The 24,422-nt window shown below is 37.8% G+C and overlaps 1 protein-coding gene across 3 annotated transcripts in view; it reads left to right on the plus strand.

Annotated features, from left to right (window-relative positions):
* The window catches only part of MRPS27 (mitochondrial ribosomal protein S27), a 39,183-nt gene that overhangs the window by 1,673 nt on the left and 13,088 nt on the right, over nt 1-24,422 (plus strand). For all 3 annotated transcript variants that reach the window (XM_064641740.1, XM_064641741.1, XM_064641742.1), the window contains exons 2-4: nt 423-500; nt 5,333-5,403; nt 7,311-7,369. In XM_064641740.1, the coding sequence (XP_064497810.1) occupies nt 423-500; nt 5,333-5,403; nt 7,311-7,369 (208 nt within the window). The remainder of the gene's footprint in view (nt 1-422; nt 501-5,332; nt 5,404-7,310; nt 7,370-24,422) is intronic.

Raw genomic sequence — 24,422 nt, forward strand, 5'->3', positions numbered from 1 at the left:
TGTGTGCACAAAGAAACTGCTTTTATTGTTCTTTGGGTTTTTTTCTGCCTTTACAAATTTGTCCTTTTCTTAAATAGAGAGTTCAGGTTTGGAAATATTTGTTTCGTGATGAAAAAAACCTTATAAGGGAAAGCTTTTCTGTTTTAAATATTAAAAGAAAGCTTTTCTGTTTTAAATATTACAAGAAAATAATAAAAATAAATAAAAATAAGTATAATAATAATTAAATACTAATTAAAATAATAATAATTACAATGAATCAAAATTGTTACAGTAGTAGTTGCTGACTGCTGTGTTATAAAGACACCTTAATGCATCCCACTCAGTAAATGGGACAGTAAAAGATAATATCTAATAAAGTGTTACTTTGTTTAGAGTTGTCTAAGTAAACTAGCTTACATAGTATTGTCTTTCTTCATTAGGTAGAAGATCTCTTCTTTCTGCGGCCTATGTGGATAGCTCAAAATGGGAAAAGAGACAAAAAGAGGAGCATAACCTGGGTGAGAAAAGTTTGTTTCTTGTCTCCACTTTATCAAATGAATAGCAAGCTAAACTAATTTTTTACTAGCTCATCATCTGTAAATAAGAAAATGTGTGAAGCAATATGCTTCTAAGGTTCTATGTCAAAAGGTGTTCAGCATATTAAAAATTTGTCATAAATATTCAAAGCTATAATGCAGAAACAAGTTAGAATTTAAACAAGTTAGAATTTGCCCATTTGATTAATATTTGGTTTCTACCAGCTAGTTTTTTTCTTTCACAAAATCCAAAGTTTTATGGCTGTATCCAAGTGTCATCTTCGTTGACATTGTTTTAATTGTACAGCAGTGCGAAAGAAAAACTTAAGTATTGCAGGACAGTCCTGTTTAAAGACATTTTTTAAAAGGAACATTTTCCTCGGAGTTTTGCAGTTTCTTGTTGAATTACAGATTTTTTGGGGTGGAATGAAACCAAAAGTTTTATTTTCAAGAAACTATACGTTAAACTGTATCTGCATACAGAACTGAGATCTCTAGTGCAAGTTTTATAGCTAAATTATTTGGCTATGTTACACTTGAAATTATGTCCCACCATCTTTTTGGTGACTATGTTAAATAGAAAACATCTTGCAAAACATATTTCCATGCTAAAGATAGATATGCAGTATTTTGTACCACAGGTGTTTGGAGACTCCTTAATGCATAATCCTTGTCTTCTCTTTTTCTTTCCTGGGCCCCTGAACCATAGTTGTTACTTACAATGCAGATTATGAGGCTGAAAGAAGAATCAGCAGGTGAAATTCCAGGAGTTGTGTCAGGCAGGAAGCCAGACAAAATGATCAGAATGATGGTTTTTTATGCCCTGATTTGTTTCTCGTATTTGCACGTGAGGATGTAGGGGTTGGGATTGCCAACATGTTATACTGTACCTGGATCAGGAACAATTGGTGGGTCCTCATGGCTGTAGCTAGAATCCTACGGAGACTGTTAATACTATGATACCTTTTACTGTCAATAGGACTGCTCATGCAGTGTTTTTTGGGCTGGAGCCACAAATTTGTGCCCTGTGATGTATTTGAACCAGTCACCTTCAGGTGAAAATGGGTTATTATTTTGACAAATGTCATAGCCAATAGAAATCCACCATTGAAGAAAACACTGTTGTGCAAGTGCTGGTCCAGTCCATGTTTGGCTTTTCCCAGGCCTGGCAAGATCTTCTGTGACTGTTTGGCAGGCACAGTTCTTGCTGCTCCTCTGCTGATTATCTTGATCCAAAGCAGATGTCTGCTCCATGCTTTTCAAAGAACTGCTTTGCATTTTCATTTTGTGTTCACAGAAAAGAGAAAATAAGTTAACATGGTGTCAGCTTTATTAGCATTTTCAAAGAGGAGACAGCCCTGCAGACGTCTGCTCTGTAGCTGTCAGTTGTATGGTTGCACATATAATCTTGTGTGTGGTAACTGCTGATTATAGCTTGAGTGAATTCCTTGTGCTGAGGAGATGCTCTTTTATTTGTTCTTCAGACATTGTTTCAGAACTGTTATTATGCAAAACTATGTTGTGAGGATACTTTTAAAGGAAAAAAAAGTATTTAAGTATTTTCTTATTTAAAGTCAATTCCATTTCTCTGCTGCAATAATGTGCCATCCCAGACTTGAACTCATTTACTGCATCCGTGTAAGATACACTTTATTGTCATCTCTGTAATCTCAGTTTAGCATTCCAGGCAGGAATGAATTTAGCAAACTTCAGTACTGAAAAATGTGTGGGAAAGAACAAGTCTGTATTTTGTGTACAAAAGGGCATTTGTTCAAAAAGATAGGAATGGAAAATATGTTAATTTGGAATTTACAAGCTGCTTGCTGGTAGGAAGATATCTGCCTAGATGTGATTTGGACTCCATTTACTAAAAATGAAGTATCAAGGAAACAGAAGGCGTGGCTCGGCTTAAATTCTCTATTGCTTCAGTTGGTTCATCACTAACAAGAATGAAAGTAAGTCGCAGTAAGCACCTTCATGAAAAGAAAAACAATTACCAGAATCCCAGGAGGCCGCGTTAGATTCAGAGTGCCTAAAATGGCTCACCTGCAACACCAGGTGGCAGTGCTGCCTTTACAGACTTGAATGACTTCCATTCAAAGCCTTGTTCAGTACAAAGCTGTTGTTCTTTCCAGAAGCTGCTAGTTGTGTGGAAATAGAGAGAAATGTGGAACGTATAAATTGTAAGGTAAAATATTTGCCTTAGCCTTCCTTTATGTTTTAATTGGATCTTTAAAATAAATCAAGGCTTTCCTTATATCAAATGGTTAGCCTATGAGTTAGCTCTGCCCATCATTCCCAAGACAAGTAAATTTTGCACCACATTTGTATCTTCTTTCCCTATCACTGGATCAGAACACTGTTCTGGATGAACCACTTCTAAGAATACAAGGATATAAACAGAATAAAAGTGACCTTACATGGTGGTTAAACGTGCCACTTACTGATAATGTTCTACTTGATGTGGCTACGTTCTGTGCATAGGTACACACTGTGAACCAAACTGATACTGTGATGATTTCCTAGGCCACCAGACTGGTGTTAGAAGTCATAACCACTGACTTGGAAGGTGACGGTCAGTATTTTCTCAGTCATTGTCCTTAATCACCCTGTTGCAGGCAGCAAGACACTGAGTTTATGTGAAAAAAATGAAAATAAAAGTGAGCATGGAGTCTCAGACACTGATCTTCTAGAGACCACATGCCTGGAAGTTTACCTCAGCTCATATTTATGGTTTGTTTTGTTAGTTTGTTTAAATCCATTAGATTCTTCAAGATATGGAACTATGTTTTTAGAGAAGTTTAGTTTTGAAGGAGTTAATCTTGTAGAAATGTATTTTTAGGCAGTGTGTATGAGAGATTATATACAGTAGTGTCCTCTTTGGTAATTAGTCACATAAAAGCACTTGCAACATGTGTCTGTTAAAATGAACATAGAATTTTGATCTGTCTGTTAAAATATTGATTTGGTTTATATACTAATGTTAGCACTCAAGTTTTACTACCAGCAGTGACAGGAGATTTGGGCATTCACATGCTTGCATCTAATACTTCTGTCAGGTTTTTTTTGACGAAGAAGAAGTTTTAATCTTGATTGCTGAGTAGCAACAATGGAGAAAACTTGATTTACAAAAGGTAGCTGAATTATTTCAAACTGTAAATATGAGAAAAAAAAAAGTCTGATTTTAGATGCTCTTCAGAGAAAACAAACCAGTAAAGAATTACTCACTGCAAATTATTGTTATCTAGTAACTACCACAGAAACAGCAGCTTGTATGGAAACAAAACTGAATTTCCCATTATCTTAATTTGTCTGCTATTCTTTTAGATTTAATCTACTTTTAGTTTATTGTGACTCTTACACTGGAGTTGATTGATAAGTGCTTCATGTTGCTTTCCATACTATAGTTCTGGTGGAGAGTTCCAGCTTTGTAGGCAGCATTAAAGGTCAATGATTAAAATTCTGTGTGTGAACTCTCCCAGAGGATGCTGGTGTATAATGGCTAACAGTCTTGTGATCTTGCATTCATGCCATTGTATTCATTGGGTTTATATTCTGCTTAAGTACTCAGTGGGCTGTTCATCTTCATGAGCACCTAGACAAAAGAAATGCCAAGCTCAGGGCTTGAGTGTGGCCCAAAATGGCCATAGGGATCACCTAGTTTTCAGAGAGTGATGTGTAACAACTGTAGTTCTGCAATAGATAAATGAACTCCCAATATGTGCAGTTGTCTGTCTCAGGTCCACATTGCTGTGTCCAGCGTATCAGATTTTGGAAAGAATACTTTTTTCCAACTGTCTCGAAATGGAGATGAAGAATGGTGGATGACAGTTGGCTTGGTACATTTAGGCAAGGACCTAGGCAGTCTTTGTTCTGACTTAGTCTTAGCATCCCTTCTCTCTAACTTCTGTCACTACTGGGAAAGCTCCCGACGCCTTTGCCCGTGTGTGTCATCATGGTGTTTGTGACTGCTAGAGAGTTGGATATATAGAGTCAAATATAGACACTTCTTGTAAGGCTATTCCCACTTAAATTTCTTTACCAATAAAGAAGTCAGTCTGCTTTTTAGTGGTTATCTGGTGTAGCATGGCCTTGGTGGCCCACATCAGCTCAGCATCCTTTGTTGTCATCTTCATTTTCCAGGAACAGTATAAAACTAAAACTCCAAATTAAATTAATTTAACTTCTAATTAAATTCATTAAATGCAGCAATGGCTGGCTACCTGTTCAACAGTCAGAAGTTTCAAGTTGTGTATGGTTGAATTAATATTGTTATATGACTGCTGAAGGGAATGCTATAAAGTTAATAAGGTACTGGCACAGTGCTCAATTTGATTAATAGGATTTCTTTGTATTGCTGTTTGTGACGGAAGAGTTTGTCAGTATGGTACTGCTTGTTTCTGTTTCTCATTGTTTTACTGTAAAATAAAAATCCATGCCAAAAGCACTGTCCAGCGTATGCTAGGCTTGAAACCAAGTGGGAATTCTGAGGACATCTGGTCAGTTGTTTTTTTTTAGATGAGTTATAGTAGTTATATGAATTTCATCCAGCACATTATAGGGTAGTTTGCTTTTCCCCCATTTTACTAATAAGTTAGGATCATCATGTTGAGAACCTTTTAATGTATTATTTTCTGTTAAAGTATTTAACAATAATTGAAAGTACTGTTTTCATACAACTTCAAAATGAGATGTTAAAAAGTAACCAGAATTTGATTTCGTGGACACAGGTTCTATTCAAGGTTATATGATGGCTCTGCAGATTTTCCTGTAATGCCAGTTGATTAAATGTACTCTTTTTCTGCTTTCTCCAGCTGACTTGGCCCACTTAATGGACAGAACCTATGAAAGAAAGCTGCCTGTCAGCTCTTTGACAATAGCCCGGGTAAGAAAATAAATCCCAATCATGAAGTCATAGAAATGACCATGGAATGCTTGTGTAATCAAGTGAGCCGAGAAGGAATAAATGATATCACCTCAGTTGGGAGTTCTGGGATCATAAATGTCTTGCTATACTGTTAGATGGCTGTATAAAGCCGTTTCATTGTTACTTTAGACTCATTAGTTAGTACCTGGACCGTAGGGTCCTCAGAACAGAATATTTCTTTTTTCTGTAAAATCAAGCCTCACTGTTAGTGGGTTGTGTTTTTCCCTAGTATATGTTCCCAGCCTTCTTGTGGTTTCTGTCTTTGTGAGAGCTTTAATGCCTCCTCAGGCACTGCATAAGAGCCCAGGCTGCTAAGGGAATGCAATAAATTAACACCCTACACTGTCTTCCTCCACTTCCAGACTTCTTTCAGTGAGGCAGAGGTAGATGTATTTTGCTTCTGTAGTTTTCTTTCCTTGCAGCAGACTGAGGCAGAACAAATGCTGACATGGGTTAAGCAAAGCCATTATTTTTACTTGAATTAGTAACCAGTTCCATCCTCCGCATGGCTTAATCTGGAGAGGGGGAGCGAAAGCAAAGATGTGAGCTGTGTTTTTAAGTTACCTGTGTAAGAGAGTTTGTATTGAAGAAGGAGAATAAATATGTCACTTGTTTAAAAAAAGGAAAACAAACAAATTTCAGTCTTCAAAATTACCACAAAAAACTGAATTACCACCCTTGTACCTCAGTAATATCATTAATTAGGATCATTTGCACCACTGACTGAGGAGTCACAGAACCCTTTGTTCAGTTACAAGAGCAAGCATTTTTACAGATCAAGCATTCTTGATCATTGCTTCTGAGACAGGGTCCATGAGAGAAATGAGTGTTCCTCTCCCTTTTATTAAATAACTTTATTCCTTTCCTGCATTCTCCTGCTTCGGGGTACCTTTTTTGTGGAGAAATGCCATTTTCAGATTGTCAAACAGCCCCACTTTCCAATACCTGCAGCTCACAGCAGATACTTATTTTCTAAAAGGACCCAGGCATGCTATTGCCACACTTTAAAGATGAGACCTATATATGTACAGCATGCATGGATAATTAAGAAATGGGAGATCAAATACCAGTCAGCTGAAATTATTATTTTTAGCTTAGGATAAAGACAAGTACTGACCTTGAGAACATGTTTATATATTCTCAGCTATAGGTATTATGTTGGGAAGACTCTAGTGTTTCGGTGTCTTTATGTTAGTACAAGGTGCAGGAAAACAGGATACACTTCCCATAACACAGAGTCTGGGTGAAAACTTGGCTTGTATTTAGTTGATAGCACTAAGAATTTTGTAAGACTGCCTGAAGAAGACAGGGTTGTAAATGAAAGGAAAATTGTGTTTTATAGCATGGGGTTTGATTTTTTTTCATACCAGTGTTTATATGCATGGTGAAATACAAAATGCTTTTGCTCTTGTCCTTCAGAATATATAGTAAGAATAGGCACAACAGTCAACTTTAGAGAAAAAGATATTTTTTTGAAGAGAATTAAGGTATGTCAAGGCTCACTTAAAACAGCAAACAAACCTAAGGACCTGAATGTATTCTTAAAATAAAGGATGTGATTAAGAGAAAAAATTCAGAAGAGCACCAAAAATACAGGGTACTAAACTCTAGAGACTTAATCCTCAGATGGTCTGCAAGTTGCATAAAGTTTCTCAGAGGTGAGGAAGGGAGTTGTCTCAGTTTAGAAAGATTTGACTTCTAGCAGTCTAGAAGAAACCAGAGTTAGGAGCAAGCAAAGATGTCAAGAATTCCAGTACTGTCAGACAGCTAAATATGCTGACAAATGTATTCTGTTATTGCATTTTCTTCTAATATGCTTTGTGAGTGCTCTGTCTTGAAGCTTTTGTTTCTTATGTTTTAATCAGTTTGTTGACAACATTTCTTCACGAGAAGAAGTGGATCAAGCTGAATACTACCTTTACAAGTAAGCATCTTTTCTCTCCAGCACGAACTTTGAGTCATACAAGTAAATACCATGAGGTGTTGTCCTTTGAAGAAGACTGACCCTTTACAGCTTACTGGCTTTGATTTCTCTCTTGCAAAGTATACTCATCTACTTGTCTTACAGCTCACACCTAAGGGCTTTCTTGGTTGTTATGGCTGTCCTCCTCTGGACCTCTGGCATTGATTCCTGTCAGGCATGTTAGTTTGAACTACTGAACAGCCAGTGCAACCTCCAGCTGTGGTTTACATTAGAAATTATAAGGAATTATGTTTGTTCACAGCTTTTCCTTCTGATAGTTTTTTATTACTAAGTCATTATTTATCTAAATTTGCTATATGCATATTTGTGTGTGTATGTATAGGACTCAAATGAAGCTTGTTTCCTTAGAACTAGCAAAAATGAAAATGGACATCCTATGGTAATGATCAGGTCAAGGTTGAATAAAGTGTAGTTTTTATCCCCTTACTACTTTTCGTGTTTCCCAGATCAGCTGTGTGGTTCACCTTATGCATGGGTTGTTAGGGTTTTCTGCAACTATTCTTGTGTTAAGTGAAGTGTACAGGGTACCTTTACTGCTGGTGTCAGGTTGAATGCTTGCTTGCTTTAAGTCAATACCTCTCAATATTGACTTTAAGAGGGCAAAAATTCTTGCTGATCACTAAAACAAATTAATTCCTTTATGGATGGTTGCACGCACACGTTGAAAGCTAAGTCTTCTGATGGAGAAAGTAACTCATGCTGTCAAAACATGTGAGAAGGCATCCTTACAAATAATGTCAGGTTGTTATTTGTAAATAACAATGATTTTTATTTTAATTAAGATGTTTGCTGGATGGCTGTTTTAATTAAATGCATAGTTTTAAATACATAATTGCATTAGAATTCAAATCTCCGTGATTCGCTGATACTAATGGGACAGTATCTGAATACTAGCAATATCCTGTAGTGAAAAAATAAAAATAGGAAGAATCTCTCACAGAGGGGAAGTTAGTGGAGCTTTCATTCCTTTTGATCAAGATTTCCTTAGTCCTGTCAGAATCTGTGGTCAAAAATGAATTTTCCATCCTGCAATGGCAGAGATGAAAACAGGACAAGGTAAAGCCACTTTAATGCCAGCCGTCTGGTACCTTTTAGTAACATTCTTGAAGATTGAAAAGTATTTTGTGCGACACGTACTTAAGCCCTCTCTGATTGAGTCAGGGCCTCTATGATCAGGGATGTCAAGAGACCTTTGATTTCCCTGACATGCAGAGGAAAGTGAATTACTAAGTCTCAAAATGGTACAGATAAAATCCAGATAGTGAGACATCCATATATAATGTATCTTTCAGGTTCTTTATTCTTACGTGTTCTTTCTTTTTGAAAAAAGTTCAAGGAGAGTGACAAAAAAATAGAAGCAAGAAAATGGTCCATAGTAAGAGGTAGAGAATGGTATGGGAATCTCCTAACATGTAAATATCCTTTTTACTTTTCATCTGTGCCTGGCTAATTCATCAGTTTAAAATACAAGGTCTCTATCTTAAGAACACATCCTTGTGTAGAGAGTTACATTTCAAGAATAATTACAGTTATTTACCATTTCCCTAAGAAATAATTCTCCCATGGCTGGTGAGAATATAGTTATGTGCACATCAAATACGATCATTTGTATCAATGTGGAGAGAATAGAGAAGTACTGATGTGTCACATGGCTTGTCAGACATGCTTTAGCTGGAATTTTTCTTTTTGTCTCTGCAATGCTGCTTTGTTTTGGTGTTGCAAAATGGTTAGTCTTTTGGTGATGTTAGCAACGTTTTTCAGTTCATTCCAGCATTGATCCATGAAACTGTTCTCAAAAATGCACATATATACAGGTAGTGATTGGTATTTGCAAGACCCCTTTAACTGGTCTTTGCACTTAGACTGGAGATCAAATGAAGGATGTGTTTATAAAAATAGGCCTTTGCATGTGGGAGCATGTTCGGCACAAAAAAGTCCTGAAAAAGGGGCCACACCAGGAGACATAAATGAAGGGAGTAGAGAGGGAGAATTAAGGAGCAGAGAAGCTTTGACAAGTAATCTCTTTTTATGCCTTCATGAGAAACAGTTCCAAGCACAATTTTTGTACTTTATGTAAGGAGAATAAGCTTTTAAAAAGGAGAAAGGCAGTGTAAAATAAAGACTGGTTTTGTGTCCTCTGAGGTATACAAATCCATTGCAAACAAATGGTCTGGTAAGTTGACTGTACGTGCATTTTCCTGAACATAAATGAGAGAATGCTCCCAGAGTCCTGTGTTTTTCCCCTTAACTGCTTGTAGAGTATAAAGAAGGGATTTTGATATCTCTCCCCAGTGTTTGGTGCCTCTGGCAACCTGAGGTGAAGGGTAGTCAGTTCCAAGGCCCCTACAAGGCTGGAAGATGTTCCTGGTACAAATGGCAAAGTCCCTGCAGGAAGAATCAGGGGAAAGTATGCTTGCTATCTCAAGGTTTTCTGAAGACAGGAGTGACAGAACTTGTAATCATTAGCTTTGTAGACTGGGGAGTTTCCTTCTATTATGTCAGATGTTTCAAAAAGTGGTATTCTGGAGCATTACCATAATGCATTCAGGGTTCTGAAATACAATTATATGTATTATATCTAGACCTGTTTCAATTTTCTATCCTTTTAAAGCAGTGGATCTCCAGCCATACTGTCTCCACAGAGGATCTTGAGCTCCCAAGAATAGCTGTGTGGAAACTGCTATGCCACATTGTGAAACATGTCAGTAAGATGCTAAAGGCCAGTTTGAGGCATGACGTCATCTGCTTTCAGTGCTCCTCTTTTTGTTCTCTTCTGAATACCTCCCCCCCTCTGTTAACTGTCAGACTTAAAAAAATCCTTTCATCTCCTAGGATCCCAGCAAAAATTCTAATCAGAATGCAGAGCCCTTTCAGCTAGATCAAAGATCTGCAGTTCGCCTTACTTTGTCCTGTCTCACTGAGATGTCACTATTTCACACATCAGGGTGTTTTTCATATGATGGAAACATTAGCATAATGGAAGGAGGTTTTGTGGTGAGGTAACTGCTGATTCTGTATGTAGGTTTTATGCTAACAAAGATTTTCAATGGGTATGAAAGCAATTGGTGAAGTTTTATGTTGAGATTCCTCAGGAGAATTTTTAATTGCATTGAATGCATGACCCACTCTGTAGATAAAAGTATACACGCTATCTGCACAACACGTTTGTGTGTGCATGCGCTCTGCAAATTCTTGCACAATCTACCTAGATCTTTTTATTACCTTTCTGTGATTGATAATTGCTTTTTACCTGGACTCCTTACTTGATTATAATCACAAAATGGGACAATAGTCTATTAGAAGTTATTCTTAGATGTAAAATATATATACATGTAATATCTTCATAGAATTGTTTAGATTGGATGGTAGTAAGTTACAGCTTTGAAGCCTGATTTCAGCCTTTAAATCATTTTGGGACTAAGATGGTCCCAAAATGCTCTATATATATGAAATTGTGCTTATTCCTTAAAATACCTGTTATCAGTAGTTAATGCAATATTACGTGCAAAATAAGTTTCACCTGCACTGTCTGTATTTGTGTGTCTGTTTTGTGGGTGCAGAAGTTGCAGTTTTTACTACTTTCATGCCAGTCAGTCAGTTCAGTGTCTGAAAATGTTATTACTATAAAGTATTGTTTATAATAAATTATCATAATGGACCAAAAAAAATGTATTCTGGAGTTATACTTTACATGGCATTCATTCCCACTAGTATGCTATTTAGTTTCTGTATACAAATCTGCATTATGTAATGAATACCATTAACCTGTTCCAACACAAATATAAAAAGGAGAAGAGATGTAGACACAGTCCTGTAACATATTTAATTCTTCCTTTGAGGTGTTTTCGTTGTCCTAAAGCTGTAGCCAAAATAGACTTTGTTAATTGATCAGGTCTTGGTTTTAAGTCCCTCCAGAGAAATATGTGTGCTAAAAAAGAGGTTTGAAAATAAATGAGTCAGAAATATCTGCCTACTATTCAAGTTATGCAGCAGTTATATTTTGAAATGATATTGAGAAGTGGTGCAAGAGAAGAATACACTTTTGTAGGCAGAATGATACTTTTTACCAGTTTGGACACCTGCCTCAGCTGAGCAAGCTAAAATAAGTCTATTTGCAAAAAATTTGGGCTGCTCTTTGGCAGGTTGGGAGACAGAAGGAAGGGAAGCACCAGAGAGATTAACCTCATTAGAATGTTTACTCGTTTTCATGTGAATGACAGAAATACCATTGTTTAGTGCTGTTTCACTATGGTTGTCAGTGTGTGATGCTGCTTTATGTGAAGAAATATTGGTCACTATCCAAGCCAGCGCTGTCAGATGTAAGTGTTGTAGAGACTCCACCATTTTTCTGGCTCCAGCATTCACTTCTTTCTGCACATGTTCTTACTCTCCCTGTCATCTTTTACAATTTCTTTGTTGTCATTGTCTCTCTGTGGTTTTTGACAGCATGAGCTGTAGGAATCGACAGAAAAAACAGCTAGTAACCACATTTCAGAACCTGAAGCCAAATTTCAGCAAGCCTTATCCTGTAACCACATCTAATTCAAGTGGGTGTGCTCAGAGTAACCATGCTGTGCAGCGCAGGAGAACTCTCAGTAAAGGTACAACACTGGCAAGCATTTAGAAATATTTCTTCCTGTAATACATGTCTTTTCAGTCATCTGCTTTTTGTAGTTCATCTGTCCTTTTTATAGAGTTTCCTTTAAACTTCACAGAAACTGGACAAGAATATTCTAGGCACTGCATATAAAAGCACAAAAAGTTGGAAGACTTTCCTTCAGCACTAGTCTCTTTTTTTTTGTGTGTGTTGCCAACAGCATTTGGCTTTTAAAAGCTTTATATTTAAAACAAGAGGGAAAAAAAGGATTCTGCTACAAACAGAATGCAATATCAACATTATGGGGTGGTTCCGTCCTCCTGCTCTGCAAAATTTCTGGAGTCGATGGGAAGATAGGCCTGTCAGATTCAGAAATTAAAATGTATCCACACTCCATGTGGATACATTTTTCGCTTAATATTGGGAGAGAGGCCTTCGTTACAATTCTTGCAAGAGAAGAATATTAGCAGAATTTTTATATCCTTCTCACCAACAGCAAGTGTTGGCTTTCAAATGTCCTGATTCTGTGCATAGCTTGCCACAGCTGTTATATTGAAAATACTCTTGGGTTAAATGTACATGTTGTAAAGCTGATCCACTTACCTGGATTTACTTTGTATTTTCTGCTACAATTGTTTTCTCTTATTTGTAACTAAAGTAAGGCTTCTAAGAAAGTGGGATTGGACATCCACTAAGAATGTCAACCGTTTTGAAACATTCCAGGGCATATTACACTGTAGGATAACATGGAAAGGGATTTGTGTCTGCCTGGCTTTCTATTTCTTTTTCTTTACATTGTTTGAAGAAAAATTTCACTAGTAAAATCTCTGCAAGCAGTTTCATGTTACTGTTGGTTTTCTACCATGGAAGCAGCATCAGATCTTGTAGGGTGCGTGGAACCAAAGCATCTCTCTGACATTCCAGTGCCTGAGAATTCCTGTTCTGTACCACTCTTACTAAGAAAACCATCAGTATGGTTGAATGATGTCAAGTTATGTACTACTTTATAGGGCAGACTGATGGAGAGAAGGCATTAAAATTTTTTTTCCTGTCTTACCTTGGCCAAGTTGTGAAATGCAAGGCTTATGCACTATTTCAATGAGAACTTCCCTTCATTTTACCACGTGCAATGAAAATCACTGTTACGTTTAAGCTTGCTGTGTTACACAGGGCTTTTAAGATGAACGTGGTCTGATCAAGCATGTAAAAAAGGGACTGCACCATATTATTGGACTTTATAGTAGTCAAGAAAAGTGTTCTGTGCTATGTTGGTAACAGTAAAGATGTTCAGCTTAGTAATATGACGCAGAAGAGTGGATCCAGTATGATCTGTTGTGCTCTGAGAATATGTATGGTTTTGATGCATGTTGCTGCATAGTATGTAGTAACAGATAGCAGATGTGATACAGGTTCCAGAAGGTGAAAGCCTTTGGAAATGGAAAGAACATTTAAGATGACCATGATAAAGGATGAACTAATACACCACAGTTACACATCTGGTCTTATTTTGTTCTATTATACACCATTTTGTATAAAGTCAGTTTATAACAAAATCATTGTGATGCATCTTCCTTTAGCTTGTGAATGACTGGACATGTTAATTTTCAAACACCTGACTTTTTTATTTACAAAAATTGATGTTTTTGCTTTTGTAGGACTGAAAACATTTGGTCAACAATTGGTTACTGGATAATTTAGAAAATTATCTGATTATATCCAGCAGACCATAGATTTCTTTTTGGCTCCAGTAATAAAGAAATTTGAAAAGCCAGCTTATGTTGCTTGATTCCAATGGCTCATCTTTTTTCTAAATATGTCCATCTTCTTCAGAAACATCAAGAATTATTAGAGTGCAGAACAAAAATGAAAGTAGGTACATTAAGCTTGTATATCTGCTTATTTCTGCATATACATTTGTGCCTGTGAAAAAGTGTTCTGCTCCCTAAGGGCAGAAAAGGCTTGATTGCAGACAGACCCACAAAACAATGTTTTGCTGTAATTGAATAGAGTTGACTCAGTAGATAAGCAAAGGTCATGGATTAACATTTTCCTGGGGTGATTTCTGAGGTTATTACTCTTTCTCATTGTTTTACAGAAATGGGAAATTAAAGTGTGAATTTTTGAATGTAAGATGCCCAGTAGCAATGTGAAAAAAAATGGTTATTTGGGGTGGGTTTTTTTTTTGGTTGGTTTTTGGGGGGGTTTTTTGGTTGGTTGAGGTTTTGTTGTTGTTTTAATGTTGCTTTAATAGTGAGGTATTTTTAAAGATGCATTCTCCGGATAATCTATCTATATTATCTGCTGGAATGAGTCCAATTTCATTTTTGATGCTTCTCTGTACCAAGCACTCGAGTTACTCTGCTCAGGTACCCGCAACTGTTCCTTCTGCCATAGACTCTGTTATTTCTTTCTATTTCTGACCTTTACTTGGTAAATCTTTGGTTCCTAGGCAGATTAATCCCTTCCTTACCTTTTTGTTTGTTTGTGGTTTTGTTGTTTTGTTTGGTTGCTTGGAGTTTTTTTGTGGAGGGCATTGGTGGTAGGGGAAAACAGTATGGGGTTGAGAAAAGCTTGGATAGAAGTCCAAGCCTCTCTTATTAGCTAATCACATCCCCTTACCTATTTCCTAAAATCCTGACATGTCCCCTGTCCCTGAAGGAGAATGTCCCCAGGCTTTCCAGCTGCCTCTCTGTCTTCCCTTTGCTACATCAGTTTGAAAGCCTGGGGGAGCTTGTCCAATATGGAGTTGGTTTCAGAAGTAACAGTGTGGCAGCTCTCAGTGGTTGGTTTCCATCTTCACCACCCTTATTTACCCCTGTGGGGTGCTGGGCTGCACATCTTTGAAAGGTGCTGAGGTTGTCCTTGCCTCCCAGCTTTAGTCTAATTAATGATCATGTGCATGTGTGATGTGCCACGTCCTCAGCTGATTGAGGGGGAACCACATATTGTCTCTCTGAACCAGGTGAGGGTTTGATCCAGGATCTAGTTCAGGGAACATTTAATCAGCCAACAAAGAATGCTTTCTTGGGTTTGTTGTTAAAATTGGAAAGGGATATACTAGAGAGCAGCTGGTAGAAACTCCTGTTTGCTCAGCTGTAAATGTAGACAGAATAAATAGTCCTTTCTCTTGCTGAAAAATGAACAGGGATTTTGGTTATTTCACCCCCACTCCACTCTCTTCACTCTAGGGCTTGTCAGGCTTGCAGTACAGATTTTGGCAACTGGCTTTCAAGCAGATTTTCACCTTTATGAGAAAAATCTTTTTTTTCAAGAATTGGTGGGGATATAAAGCTGGCTTTAATCTTTAAAGTCAACTAATTCTGATCTCTCTTCTGTCATTACTGTTTTCGTTTCACAAAGGGGAAAAATACTCCTTTCTTCAGTCCAAGTTCCATTAGGGAGTGATCAGAGCTAGATTAAATCAAGCTAAAGGCAAACTAGATGGCCTCTGGCAGCAGACATCTGGGAGTAGAATGGACACCATCACCTTCTGCCTTGTCTACACTTTTTGTGCCAAAGCTCTGACAAACCAGACTGGCTGCTGGTCTGTGTAACTGGGGGTGGACAAGGTATGGCAGGTATTGTGAGAGCACGACAGAGGAGCATTTGCAGTGGGAGTGGTACTGTCCATTTTATTGGCAAAGGGGTTTCTTTTTTTGTCTTAATTCAAATTACTGTCCTCCAGTGATCACCTCTTTTTGCAGTTTCCCTTGCCTAGATTAAATCATAAAGTGGCAAGTTCCTCTTGCATAAGATACTACTGTGTTATTTTGAAAGTCATGATTCATTAGAGAAATAAAAGAAAGTCAGACTTAAATGAGTGTGGTATGTAAATACCACATAGTTGTAATGTTTTTCCCTCTTGCAGTGGGTAATATGACATATATAAGAGCCCTGTACCATGACTTGCAGAACTGTGTGCTTTTAAGTGTCAGTTTAGGGCCTGAATACAAGATCTGAGTAGGCCACTGCAATAAGACAGAGTAGCAGGACATCCTGGCCTTGCATTACAGATTGATCATCAGCAGAACCAAAACCAGTAGTGGGTTATCATAGAATCACAGAATATGCTGAGTTGGAAGGGACCCATCAGGATCATTAAGTCCAACTTTTGACACTATGCAGGTCAAGAATCACACCACGTGCCTCAGAGTGTTGTCTAAACGCTTCTTGAAAGCAGACAGCATTGGTGCTGTGACCACTGTATTTCTAACTAGCAGTCTTGGCTGTATTCCTGTCTCAAAAAGGGGAAAAATTACAAAATATCCCTTTGCATTATGAAATCCTCTGCCTGTTTTGGGTAGCACAACCTCATTTTACTGCGCAGCTTGTAGCTACCTACGCAAGGGAATATTTGTCCTGCAGTACATGCAGTACTTAAAGGGAAGTACCTGCTCTCTCTCTCTTTAAATAACAGATCTGACTGCACAATCTTTTTCTGGAAAGAGTAAAACAGTAACAAAGCTGGTAAGAGCCCACAAATTTCAAATTGCCTGACAAAATGCTTGATCCAGTTTTGCCATGTTTATCCTTGATTCATTTCCTGGTCCATGTGATTGACGTGATACACAATACAGATAAAGGACATTTCTGTCTCAGTGGTCTTAGGAGAAGTTAAGTACTAAGAGATATGCTGAATATAAGCCTCTGAAGTGCTCTCATTGGGTAACTTAACAGTGGTTAGGGAACAGATAAAAACGTATTAAGAAGGAATTGAGCATTTTTTGTTACTCATTGCTAGAAGTATTTTCATAGGAAAATGCATGGTTGGAAGAACAAAAAAATACCAGTAAGCTGTTGCTCATTGAGACATGACATGAGAAGTAAACAGATTAATGGTGAACTACCTGGTAGCCAAGACCTGGCTGTGCACCAATAGTTGACCTTTTGGAAATGGTTGCCTTTTTGACAGTGGTTGTAGCTGAAACTACAGGTATCAGGTGTTTTGACTTCTTTGTTGCAGATGTTTATGTTTAATATGAAAACCTTATTTCTTTAACTTGACAACTTACGTAACTGATATATGCCATTTTTTACAGCTTTGTGTTAATTGGTTTTCAAAGACCCAGGTAAAAGATTCCAGCAGAACTGACCCTTTCTTGAGCTTTTAAGCAGCAGGTTTTGTCCTGACACACTTGGAAATTGCTGAGATTAAAAAACATTACCTGAAGCAAGAAACGTGTGTTGTATGGTTCTTAATTTCTCTATGTTTTTGTATGCCAGGATACCAGGAAAAGATATAATTAATGGGAGAGTTGGTTTTAAATTAGCCTTTATTGTGGTTGCATGGGGACAAGGAAGGGCACTAGAGAGTGTCTTATCAGAATCACTATGGCAACAGCTCACTTCATTGTTCCTATGTTTTTCTCAGCCTATAATATTCTCTATGCAATCACTAGATTATTAGTAGCATTTATATTCAAAACCAGAAATTTAACCTGTAAGTCCAGAAGTATTTGTCACAAATGTGTCCTGTACAGTCAATAGTTTAAGGAAATATTGGGCTTTTTATTGTTGTTATTATTATGATACAACTTTTCCTTTTTCATCTTAACTGTTGCTCTTAGAGTGAATTTCAGCTTTATGGTGAAAGTAGTATATATTCTTCATGTGTGTGAGAAGAAAACTGGATTCTTCCTGACTGTCTTTTAAAAAAGGAGTAGGAGAGGTGAAGGGCGGTAGATAATTCTATTATCCTAGGACGAGGAGAAAAATAAAAATACTTCGTCAAAGAGTCTCTTTATTTGGTTTCCTTCATTGCAGTTCACCTCATCATTCTGTTAAGCCAAAAAAGGGGGTTACTTTTTTCATAGTTTGCATTTGAAATTAAACTTCTGAATGTCTAGAAATTTATTTTCTGCATGAAATGAAAGCCAGGCATCACCACCTTTTTTTGGTAGCAATGTTGTTTTATCTACCAGTCATGCTGAGGATACCCAAACGACCAGTTTTACTGAGCTAGCTGGCAACCTTCTCTTTAACCTAGAACACTGACCTGTGTTGATACTGGATTTTTAGATGTTAAGACCTTTAGTTTCTAGCTAGGTAAGGCCTGTTGAGGTGTGCACAGCATGCTCAACCAAGCTGACATAGAAGAAATCCTGACCTGTGTTCTTCTTAGAAGTGAACTTCATTGGTGTCCTACCAGAGAAAGCAAAGTTCTGGAGTATTTTGAAACTCCATGACTAGAGGAGATTTTTAGGAAGCACAGCCTGGAAGCATTTTCCCAGGGACAAAGAGCATACAGAGTGTATGTTGTTTGAGCCTTGGCGTTGCTTTCTCAGTCTGGTTATGAACTGATTAGAATGAAGGTTTTAGACATTTGAGGTGAGCCCATGGGATGCTGAAGTTGATTGAGTAGTCTGAAGTATTCCTCCTCTGAGCTTTGCTAATGATTCTGGAGGGGTTCAAGGCTGCCTGGTGTAGCCTGGTGCCAGAAGGTTGGAAGAGCAGCTCCACTGCAGTTCTGTTATATTCACTGCCTCTGGATGGAAGGACTGGTAAATAATTCAAGTATTTTTTCAGAAATACCAGTAGTTGCTTCGAACTGTTGCAGTACCAGGAATACCAATAAGTTGCTTTAAACTTTGCTGTGGGCTCCTTATCTGTTGTGTTACTATGTTGTGGTGGTTCTTACATCCATTTAGGTATAGTCAATGCATTTCTTTCATACTGCTGTAAACTGCTTGGGCATTGTCCATTATTTTGAAATTTATAACATTTATCTAGTATTTTCCAATTCTTTGATACTGTTTTTTCTTTTAACATAATGAGGCTGTTCCTTAAGGCTGTTCCTGTTTTACTCACAAGGGTGCCTTAAATTCATCAAAAGGAGGAAGAGCATTTAGTGATAGAAGAGATTGACAACAATGGGCAGAAATGCTTGTTGTATCAGAAATTCAGCTTGTCATTTATTAAGCAACACTAAAAACTGTCAAAGTAACTAGGTCAGTAAAGGATAAAGTACATCCTAGCTGCCATATGGTTGATTGCTATGTGATAGTTATTGTTAGAAAGAGACTTTGCAAAGCTGAGCTTTCTGTGCGCAAATGTGGTTTTGAGCAATGCAGTAGCTACCCTGAGACTACTGAATGGTGAATTTTCTCCCTTCAGTTGATAGGAGAGGGTGGTTACCAGAGTGATCCTGAGTCTTCATCAATAACTGCATAGTATGTACTTTGACCCAAAATATGTCCTCTTCCAGATTTAGTCTTATTACCAAGCCTAAGGGTTAAGGAAAGGTAAATCTGTAACATTGAAGTGAACCAGAATTAAAAGCTGAATATGGTATAAAATGAAAAAAGACCTAAAACTAAAAATATCCTTTAAGTCTCCTGTTCAGCCTTGATGTTTGACTGTGCTGTCTGTACTGTCATTTCGCCATATCTGATGATTTAGGTCTGTTTTTATCTGATGATTTAGGTCTGTTTTGGTGCTTTTATCAGACATTCATCATGGTGTTAGAGCTCTGTGCAAGTCCTCAAAAAAACCACTCTGCAAGAAATACATGTTCATGTGGGGATGGAGTGAACCTAATTCAGAAGAATTAATTTTAGCATCAAAGCAATTGAGTAAATTAGTTCAAAATAAAAGATGGGGGAAAGTCAATAAAAATTAAAATAGAATAGCGGCTGTATGTGGGCTTTTTCCCAGGGAGTCTGCAAACCAGTTCTCTACTTGTATAAGATTCTGCCTCAGCATTAGACTATTCTCTGTTATCCTTGACATGTGTAATTTTTTAACCTGTCTTATTACTGCTTTTGATAGTTGATTTCTTATAGTACATATGCTGCTTGAGTTTTTTCTTTTAACACAAAAGCAAAGTGCTCCCTCTGTTTTTGAGTGTAGGCGGTTAATGTGTGAGGTATTTCCTGTACGACTGATAGGTTTATATATGAAATTTTAGAAAGGATGTATACAAAGAAAGGTGAAGGCTAAGATGCAGGCAAAGAAGAGATGGAAAAACAGAGTTTTGTTCATGTTTAAAAGGAAATTTTGGTCAATAATTATTGTTTTTTCAGGGCTGTTGCCTTTGACACCGACACATGAGCAATGCCCCTGGGTCCATTTAAAATGCAGATGATTTCCCCCAAGGCCTGTGACTTGAAATGACAGACAAAAGGAGAGTTTTGGATGACAGCCTTCCAGTTTCCAAGCTAAGCCTGCCTGGAATCCATTTGATCATTATGCACTGTAGCTTAAAAAATGTGCCTGAGAAGAAAAAAAAAAACATGCATTGCAAGGGAGTTTCTCAGCCCTGTATAACTGGTGTAAAATGTGGAGTTGCTTTGGATTTGTTCCCTTGAGAGAACTTCTTCCTGGCTTGCAGAGGTATTTCTTACTATATTTATTCATTTTAAGTCTCATTACATTTTGCTTTGGGACTTTTTAGAATTTTATGTGAATGAGAAGAAATCTGACACTCTTCCCCCTCCTGATTAATGCAAATGAACATGCAGACCCGTATTTCTCTCTAGTTCTAAAAGAAGTAAGGCAAGTAGGAAGTTAGGATGTGTGGATCATTACAAGGTACTTTCTCATTAGGTCAGGTAAATGTGGAGAAAGGAAGGGGAGGAGAAAAAATAGTATTTTGCACAAGGATAGCCTCTGGCGGTACCAGGAATTGAATCAACCCTTAAGAAAGCCACAAAGTACAAAATGGAGCTTTTGATCAGCAGAGAATTGGAACTGATCTGCTGAGCTGGCTTTCCCTCTGTACTACCAGGAAGAGAGCAGCAGAGCTCTTCCTGGTAGTATATTACTTCTGCAGCACTTTCTCTTCTGTAATTCAGCAAGTTTTCCTTCAATGTCTTCCTCATTTGTGACTGTCCCCAAAGCAGTGTACTCCCTTCTACCAAATGTACAGAAAAAAACATGATCCAGCAAGAGGTGCTTCTGTTTGCTCTCAGGGTTGCTGTATTACTTCCCTTGGGAATAATATAAGGTGTGTGAAAGCAGCACGAGAGTGCATCACCACTTGATGGCACCAAACAAAATTGAAAGAACCTTTGAAGTAAATAGGGAAGGAACTCAGCTTTTCTGCAGTGTGTGAGGGCACCAATATGAGTAAGTCATGCTTGCTGTAGTACTACAGCACTCCATGAAGCGCTCTCAGCATCTGTTAAACTTTTTCATTTTTCAGTTTGTTTCACACGGCATGAGTTCCTCAGCACTGTTGTAAATGATAAGCAATAGGGCTTTATGCAGGAACTTAGTAAACAGACAATGTATTCTTAGCCCAAGGTGCTGGCCAATTTGTGAGCAAGAGAGTGTAATTGCCTGGCCAAAAATGTTCTGGTTGCCTTGTACTGAGGCAGTATGCTCCCTGTATCTCTTCCATGTTATAATCATTTCCAAGAGTACAAAGCAACTGTTGGTGAAAATTGAGCTTCTGGACTGCATGATTTGAATAACTTTTAAAAATAAGGAGAATTCTAGAACCACTGCATTATTTGCTGTTAGATTCACAATGACCTTGATATTTCAGGATCTTCTTGTATTACAGATATTCCTCTTTGTGTTTTCTGTGGGGGCAGATGTTCTCAGCTCAATGACTGAAAGGATGACTGTATTGATTCTTCAGCCATTAACATTGAAGTGTACCAACAGAGAGGTTTCCTAATACTGTTACAGTTGCTTCTCCCTGTCTTTTCTGAACACATTTTAAGAATCCTGTTCTTCTTGGGTTTTTATTAGTTCTCTGAAAAATGAGTTTCAGCATCAGGCATCTGCAAGATAACCTTCTGGTTTTTCCATTAAATACACAGCAATTGCTAGAGGCGTCCTTTATTTAATTCATTCTGAATCCTCTGCTTTCTGTAGTTTTAGCTTCCTTTTTCTTTTCATCTGTCCCTGAACATATTGCCTTGCGTAATTATATCCTGTTTTGTGGACAAAGAGAAGGAAGAAGATGTTAATGCTTGTCAAAATGATGAGCAACCTCTTCTTTTCCCTGATTCCAACTGTAAAACCAGATAACTGTTGGTTTTTCTTCTCAGCTAGCAGAATAGAGACAGAGCTTATCTCAGCCTGAAATGGATCAGAAACAATCAAAGATTGCAGCATACTTGTTTTGTTTCCCTTTCACTTCCAATTCTCCTACATCATGGATTAATGGAAGTGTCTAGTGTTGAGGATCTTGTACGTGCCTATATGTTGCATTTGTGCACCAGTCCCATCTCTTCATTCCCATGCAACCGCTTTGTAATTGATTGTTAGAATTAAGTAGAAAACTGCTTAACTGAGAAGCTATTTGCTTTTCATTTGCATAGCACCTCGTACAGTGGAGACCTGGTCTGAGCAAAAAATCCTGATAGTAACATACATACAGTAATAATACATGAGATATCCTATGGGTCACCATACACATGCGCACTCAAATCATTCCCAGCCCTACCAAGCTCATGCAGATTTTTTAAGAGTTTTTATATCATGCCTCTGAATTTTGTGCATGTTGATTCCAGCGATGAGTGTTGACTGAGGATCAGTTTCATTCTGTTTCTAGACTGCATTGCATCCCTGTTAGGCCTTTTTCTGTCCAAGTGCAGTTTGACTTTAAACCTAGAAGCTTTTCATCACTACAGTAAGCTGTTGCAAGCCCAAGGTGCAGGAGGTATTGGGATGCTCTCTCTCACTGTGGTGTACTCAAGAGAATAAATAGAGCTCTGCAAAGAGTTGAATATTGAAACCCATTAAAAACCTTTGGCTGTGTTTTTTTGTTGGTGTTTTGGTTGTTTGGGGTTTTTTTACTGCTTACTTTCCTTCTGCAAAGATTTTATTAAAAGAAAGTCCTAGGTATTTGAGAGCATCAGTGTCATGTTTTTTGAAAGATGAGTCTTTTATTTCCTCTTATGAAACTATATTAACCATTTAATAAAACTTTAAAAGATGCTAGCAGCTTTACTGCTGGGTGCTGGTGTTCCAGTTTGACCCTTCTTAAATCGCTGGTGAAACAGTCTGTAGCAATTCGATAATTTTTTTATCAAAATATGATTAAATCCAAATTCCTGTAATTGATGCTTCCTGTAAGGATTATTGATACAGGACTTTATTGAAAGCAAATGTATGTTTGAACTCCAGAGGGAAGAAAATGGAAAGCAATTACAGCAACAAAGTGGATGTTGTAATGTAATATTCAAAGCATGCTTTTCTTTGTCTATTAAATTCTAATTTAATGGGGAGATTTCATGTGCCACTTAAAACTCCATATATTTAGACTCTGCAGTGATTTAGCTCTGCTTTTGGCACAGATGTCTCCTTCATTCTGAAGGCTCTCTAGGCTGCAGCACTTTTCCAGGCTTGGTCATCTGTGTAGCCCTCAGCAATAGGCAAGAGATTTACTGAGGGGGACAGGGAGTTGGTGGCCACGTTAATCTGATAAACGTTCTGGAAAGCATGCTCACTCAGATGGAAGAGTCAACCCTGCCTCTTAGTGGTGCTGGAGCTTGGCTTGGGGCTGCAGGCATCTGCGCATGAGCTCAGCTCAGTCATTGGCATTTTCTAGGGAATTGGCAGTCATTTATGTGTTTATTTTTCATGCATACAAATTGAACTGAGAAACATTGCATGCATCTCTTCACACTGGGGTGTGAAATTCAGCCCAGGACCAAGGCAGCAGTTTCTAACATTGGACTTATAATAGGTGTTTGAGTGTTGGCCAAAGTTAAAGCTCCATGTGCTTTTTGTCACCACTTCTCCAAATGCAGAGCAAAGTGCATGTGTGTGAATAAGGATGAAATAAAAGAGGCTGAACTTAAAGGTATTCAATTTTACAAATTGGTCAAGCACTGGAGTAGGTTGCCTGACAATACTGCTGAAGCCATGACATGAGATGTGTCAGAGTAGGTTGTCAGTGCAGAGGGGCAGGGAAGGGCTCTCAGCAGAGTTTCCCCTTGCATAAGGTTTACCTCACTGATGAAGATTTCTAAGGCAAATGGAGCATGCAAGCATCCCAGGGATGACCTGTGTTGAGGCATAATGGATTCTTAAGTGGTAAAGTGAGGCATGAGTTAGAGAGTATGGGAGGGACCAGATTACACAAGCTCTAAAGTTTCAGACTCAGTTATATTTTGATGTAATTCTGATACTTGTGGATATCATCAGTCACATCTCTTTGACGAGACCAGCAACAATACGATATTATAGAATCACAAGGACAAGGTTAAAAAACACCACAGTATTTATAGCAGTATTTATATATGAAGTTGATCTTCATATATATACCAAGCTGTTATTTTATGGTATTCATCTTTTCAGGAGAAAAGCAGTAGACTTTCTGGAAAGTGAGAAGTTTAAAATATTATACATTTGTGAAAAGGTCAGATTCCCCTTTGTACATACTGTTAGGGTGTTAAAGTTTCATTTTTTTTACTTGAAAGGGCTATCTGGAACTCCTTA

This window comes from Pseudopipra pipra, chromosome Z (assembly GCF_036250125.1).
Source record: "Pseudopipra pipra isolate bDixPip1 chromosome Z, bDixPip1.hap1, whole genome shotgun sequence".
Classification (NCBI taxonomy): domain Eukaryota; kingdom Metazoa; phylum Chordata; class Aves; order Passeriformes; family Pipridae; genus Pseudopipra; species Pseudopipra pipra.